We start from the raw sequence: 6,528 nt of genomic DNA on the forward strand, positions 1-6,528 counted from the left end.
CTTTGCACCTGCTACTCCCTCTGCCTGGAATGTCCCCCCGCCCAACTCAATTCTTCGGTTCCTTCTCATTGTCCACGTCGCACACTGAAGGCCACTTCCTCAAGCAGCCTTCTCTGACCTAACATGACTCACCATTGCCCTCAATGGAGCAACTCTACAGCTCACCCTCCCCACTCCAACACTGTTGCCATCTTGCCCCCATGCCACGTCATAGTCTGGGATTACCCTATGTGTTCACTGATCTCAGTCTGTCTGCCCCTCGAGGGGAGGGCTCATGCCAGGGTGGCTGGGGGTCCTGCTTTCCCTCAGCATCCTTCCTGGGGCTTGCTCTCAGCACTCAGCTCTAATATGATGACGTGGATTGCAGAGTTAGGGTGAAGGCAAGCACATGGCCCCCAACAACTTGGGCTCAAATCCTGTCTCCTCCAAGTGACTGTCCCTCCGATCTTTGGTTCTTCCAACCAGTTTGAAAATGCAGTCCTTGTGGGGCTGCTCAGGACACAGCTGGGGAAGCCTGAGCCCCATGATGACCCAGAGCCTGGGAGTAGCCTGGGGCATGGATCGGGGCCTGAATTCAAGTCTTGCCACTACCGTATACACTCTGGGTCAGCTCAGAGCAACTGGCCCTCTCTGAGCCCGTTTCTTCACCTGTAAAATCAGGGGCTGGTGTGCCCCCTTCATGGGATGCACAGGCCACATGAGCCACAGAGGTTGGCACGCTGTCTGCCTCCCTGCTTCCATAGTCCTCACCCCAGAGCCCCAGCCAAGGGGCAGGTTCTGTCATCCCCACGCGGATGGGGAAGGCGAGGCATGCACGGAGTTGACGGCAGAGCCAGCCCCAGCCTGCCCCTGCCACAGGACCCTGCGGCCCACACACGGGACACGTGGACTTTGATTTAATACCCACCTCTGACCTTTCTCGACAGGTCCGACGACAAAGATTAGGAGGCATTTTATCACCCAGAAGTACAAAAAGCAAATTGAGAAATTCTACCACTGACTTCCCTGGTGGAGCTGCTCTTGGCTGTCCCGACGGTGAGAAAGGCTTTGCTGGGCTGTGCCTCGAATGGGTCCGACAGGGGTGGTCCCCGTGCGTGCAGGCAGGTCTGTGAGCAGAGCTGGGAACCCACACACAAACATGCATTTTCTTGGCGGGGATTCTAGGTTGGGGCTCAACTCATGCTTTTTCTTCCAGAAAAATGCCCAGATGTTATACTGTAGCTTTGTCAGAAACTTTGGTGGGGAAAAGTGCTACTTGCCAGGAACCCAAGGATTGAGGCACATTGGCCCATCAGATGGTTCCAGTCAGATTTTTCTTTTCTCCCCAGAGGACTGACGGAGGCCTCAGAAAGAAAAGCCTTCACAAGTTTGAAGAAGTGAGTCCCCAAACTGACTCATCTTCCTGGAAGCAACTGGGAAGCCCTTCCAACAAGTTCTGATAATAAAGCAATTCAGCATCCCATGTCCGGATTTGTGGCCCCAGGTTCAGACTCTTTGTCCTTTGTTGAGAAGTGCGGACTCTGGAATCAGTTCTGGTTTCAAATTCTGATGGGCTAGGTGAGTTCAACTTTCTGCGTCTGGATGGCGTGGGAATCTGTAAAAACAGACCCCATCTGACAAGGAAGCTATTGGAGACTCACACCTTCCCAGGTGAGGGGGCACAGAGAAGGCAGATGGCATGGGGCGTCTGAGGCCCGAAACCCCTCGTTACGGGTAAACCATCACCGTCAAAGCCCCTTCAGTCTTGGCTAACAGCTATGGTTCCTGATGAACCCCGTCTTTGCAGATGAGTTTCGCTGTTGTCCTAAGGCCCCAAAATAAAGCAACTTAAGACAGAAGTTTGTTGTTCTTCCAAAGGTCACATATAAGCAGACCAACCCTGATACGGCAAATCCACAGGGCTGGTCCCCGAAAGATCGGTGGAAGGGACACCTCCCAGCCTAGAGAGGGACAGCCTACAAGGACAAGAGAAAGAAAATTTCCAGTCTTGTAAGATTCCGTTACTCAGACGTAGTCCAGGGCCCCTTTTCTTTTTAAAATATAAAATTATAAATCGATGAGAAACATATGAAGACCACCTCCTTGCCAAACAAAACAAAACACAAATGCAATGCACGCAGGATAATGGCATATCTGATGACCTTCCTTAGCAACCTCGTAGGTTTTTAGGGGGGGTTTTTTCATATGCAAATATAGTCTGTCTTCTTTTTTATTTTCCAGCGTCTATATTTGCAAGTTTGCCTGCTCACTAAAATTTATTTGTAACCCCCAAATCAATGCCCCCAAGCACACACCCATGGTCATCTGTGGACACGCCGAAGAATTCGAATCCCCCTTGAGTCAAACACAGTGCTGCTTGCCTTCTTGCTTCAGCTCATGCTGTCGACGCACGTCCTTCTGAGGCCGTTTTCCCACGGAATAACTGGTGGTCATTACTGTCATACAATGACGCGATAACACAGAAGGAATGATGGGATGAGAAAGTCTCTGTTTGGCAATCATGATGGGAGGGACAGGGAGACAATCAGGACCTGTCAGTGTACACCGAGGTCACTGGCTGGAGCTTTGATGCTAGGGAAGATAATTGGTGTCATCTCATAATACCTCCCGACAAAATTGTGATCAGTTGTAAAAGCAGGGAAGATCAATTTAAGGTGGGGGAACCTGAGAGACGCCAACTTGACCCAGTGGTCAACGTCTTCGTCACCTCCTGACACGTGCACTATAAGGAACACAGCATGGTTTCTGTCGGATTCTTTCCGAGAAAGCTGTGTGACGTCAGAGGGATTGGGGGCCTGAGCGTGACCACGGGGGGACGGCAGCTTTATTTGGGCAGAACTTTGGTTCATGTGCAGGGCAAGACGCTCACAGAATGAGACTTTCTAGAGACAACAGCACAGAGCCTACCCGCCACAAAATCAAATAACCCAGTCAAGAAATGGGCAGAGGACATGACAGACATTTCTCCAAAGAAGACATCCAAAGGGCCAACAGACACATGAAAAAGTGCTCAATATCACTCAGCATCAGGGAACTACAAATCAAAACCACAATGAGATATCACCTCACACCAGTCAGAATGGCTAAAATTAACAAGTCAGGAAATGATGGATGTTGGCAAGGATAGGGAGAAAGGGGAAGAACCCTCTTACACTGTTGATGGGAATGGAACCTGGCACAGTCAACTCTGGAAAGTAGTATGGAGGTTCCTCAAAGAGTTGAAAGTAGAGCTACCCTATGACCTAGCAATTTTACTACTAGGTATTTATCCAAAGGACACAAACATAGTGATTCAAAGGGGAACCTGCAACCCAATGTTTATAGTAGCAATGTCCACAATAGTCAAATTATGGAAAAAGCCCAGATGTCCATAGACAGATGAATGGATAAAAGAAGGTGTGGTGTGTGTGTGTGTGTGTGCGCGTGCACGTGCATGTGTGTATAATGGAGTATTACTCAGCCATCAAAAAGAATGAAATCTTATCATTTATAAGGACATGGCTGGAGGGGCGCCTGGGTGGCTCAGTGGGTTAAAGCCTCTGTCTTCAGCTTGGTCATGATTTCAGGGTCCTGGAATCGCTCAGCAGGGAGTCTGCTTCCCCGTCTCTCTCTCTCTGCCTGCCTTTCTGCCTACTTGTGATCTCTATGGAATAAATAAAATCTTTTTAAAAAGAGAGAAAAAGGACATGGTTGGAGCTACAGTGTATTATACTGAGTGAAATAAGTCAGTCAGAGAAAGACAAATACTATCTGATTTCATTCATATATGAAATTTAAGAAACAGAAGAGATGAACATGTGGGGAAGGGCAAACCATAAGAGACTGTTAACCACGGAGAACAATCTGAGGGTTGTTGGGAGGGGAGGTGGGTTGGGAGTGGGCCAAACGGGGCGATGGGTATCCAGGAGGGCGCTTGCTGTGATGAGCGCTGGGTATTCTATGCAAGTGATTAATCTAGTGATAAATACTACTCCTGAAACCAAAACTACCCCACATGTGAACCAACCAGAATGTAAATAAAATTTTGAAAAATAAATCAATTAAAATACAAATAAATAAATAAATAAATAAAATTTCGAGGCCCTGAAAGTCATACAATCTTCCGCCCAAATAACACCATTTCAATATTTCCACTCTCAGGGTACCGTTAACTCAAATAATGCACTAAATTTCATGCAAAGATCTGGAAAGGCTGTGAATTCACACCATGTTCTAACTCAGCAACCTCCAGCTGGAAGAGGTGAAGGAGTCACCGATAGCCTCCACTGAATGGATTCTCTGAATATGCTCTGAGGTTAAGAATTTGAACTCCGTCGTCTCCGTCAGCCGTCCCGTGCTGCCCTAAAGAGCCGGCCTGTTCAGAGTCCTTGTAATCCTTGTGTCTCCCATAATGACTTACTCCTCCTGCCCGGCCGTCTACCAGATCCTTGCCTTTAATGAACGGACAAAGATGCAAGACTTTCGTCTTCACAGCTTCCCGTAAAGCTACTGACCAAGACAGTGTGGTTCAAGGTCAATACCGCAGAGAGTGCAGAAATGAAAGCTCAAATTTAGGGCCAACTAATTTTTGATGAAGGTGCCCCAGTGGTTCAGTGGGGGAAAGGGCCGTCTTGGTAATGAACAACGCCGCAATAAGGTGCCCAAAGCAAACACAACAAGAGAACATACATTTTGATCTCACGCCACACGCAAAAACTAACTCAAAATGTATCATATACCTAAATATAAAAGCCAAAACTACAAAACTTTGGGGGTAAAGAGAAAGTTTTTGTGCCCTGGGATTAGGTAAAGATTTCTTAGATGTGATTGCAAAGCACACAGCATAAATGACATGACATAACTGGACTTCACCAAATATAAAAACTCTTCCCTTCAAAACATACTGCCAAGCAAATGTGAAACTGAAAAAACAAAAGTATTTAAGAATCATGTATCTGGGGCACCTGGGTGGCTCAGTGGGTTAAGCCTCTGCCTTCGGCCCAGGTCATGAACTCAGGGTCCTGGGATCGAGCCCTACATCGGGCTCTCTGCTCAGCAGGGAGCCTGCTTTCTCCTCTCTCTCTGCCTGCCTTTCTGCCTACTTGTGATCTCTGTCAAATAAATACATAAAATCTTTTTTAAAAAGTTGAAAAAGTTAAAAAAAAGAAAAGAAGAATCATGTATCTGCGGGGCGCCCGGGTGACTCAGTCTGTTAAGCATCTGACTTTGACTGAGGTCATGATCCCAGGGTCCTGGGATGGAGTCCCACAGGGGTGAGCCTGCTTCTCCATCTCCCTCTGTGTGGTTTCTCTCTCTCTCTCTCTCTCAAATGAATAATCTATTTTTAAAAATCACTTATCTGTTAAAAAACTTGTAACCAGAATATGTAGAGAACACATACAACTCAACAATAAAAAGGCAAATGGCTAAATTTAGAAATAGAAAAAGGATTTGATTGGACATTTCTCTAAAGACAGACAAACGGTCACTAAGCATGTGAAAAGATGCTTCATGTCACCAATCACCAGGGAAATGCAAGTCAAAACTACAACGAGAAGCACTTTACACACCCCCCATGGCTAAAAACTTAAAATCTGGCAATACTGAGTCTCAGCAGGGATCTGGAGGGAATGAAAACAGCAGGGCCACTGTGGAAAGCAGTTTAGACAGTTTCTTAAAATGTTGAACATGGAGTTACTGTATGACCCAGCAATTCGGCCCCTAGGTACGTGCAAAAGAGAAATGACCCAAAAGCTTGTACACAAATGTTCACAGCAGCATTATTCATAATCACCAAATGCTAGGAGAAAATCCAAATGTCCACCAACCGATTAATCAATAAACAAAACACAGTACCATCCAGATCATGGAACCCTACTCAACCACAAGAATGCACAAACAACGGGGCACGAACAATGGAGCCTGGGTGGCTCAGTCGGTTAAGCGGCTGCCTTTGGCTCAGGTCATGATCCCAGGTGCTGGGATCGAGTCCCACGCTGGACTCCTTGCTAAGCAGGGAGCCTGCTTCTCCCTCTGCATCTGCTGCCACTCTGCCTGCCTGTGCTCGCTCGCTTTCTCTCTCTCTCTGACAAATAAATAAAATCTTAAAAAAAGAATGCCGAACAACGGAGACACATGGATGAACTCACACTACGTGGAAGGAGCCAGATGCCAAAGGCTACACACTGTGTCACTCCACTTATATGACATGTCTAATAAAGGCAAAATGATGGATGGAGAGCAAATCAGTAGTTGCCCAGGGCTGGGATGAGGAGCTCGGTCAATGTCACACAGGCACAAGGGAACTTTCAGGATGATTATGGTGATGGCTTCACAGCTGTATGACTTTTATTAAAAATTACTGGATTGTTGCAATGGGTACATTTTATGGTTTGTCCAAGATAGCTCAAAAAAACTGGGCGGGGGGATGGGGGGTTCGCTCGTAGGGCTGGAAAAGGCTGCTCAGGAACAACTCCCAGGTCCCTAGCCGAGAAGGTTCCATCATCTCTCCAGCGGCTGTTAAACTCCCGCTGTCCCCGAGGTGCTCAG

At 47.2% G+C, this 6,528-nt stretch overlaps 1 protein-coding gene across 1 annotated transcript in view; it reads left to right on the forward strand.

The window, feature by feature from the left end:
* The window catches only part of LOC132009591 (long-chain-fatty-acid--CoA ligase ACSBG2-like), an 86,307-nt gene extending 85,278 nt beyond the window's left edge, over positions 1 to 1,029 (forward strand). The window contains exon 14 of the mRNA XM_059387631.1: positions 927 to 1,029. Coding sequence (XP_059243614.1) covers positions 927 to 1,000 — 74 coding nt within the window. The 3' untranslated portion in view covers positions 1,001 to 1,029. The remainder of the gene's footprint in view (positions 1 to 926) is intronic.
* Positions 1,030 to 6,528: the final 5,499 nt, after the last annotated feature.

Source organism: Mustela nigripes, chromosome 2, assembly GCF_022355385.1.
Source record: "Mustela nigripes isolate SB6536 chromosome 2, MUSNIG.SB6536, whole genome shotgun sequence".
Lineage (NCBI taxonomy): Eukaryota > Metazoa > Chordata > Mammalia > Carnivora > Mustelidae > Mustela > Mustela nigripes.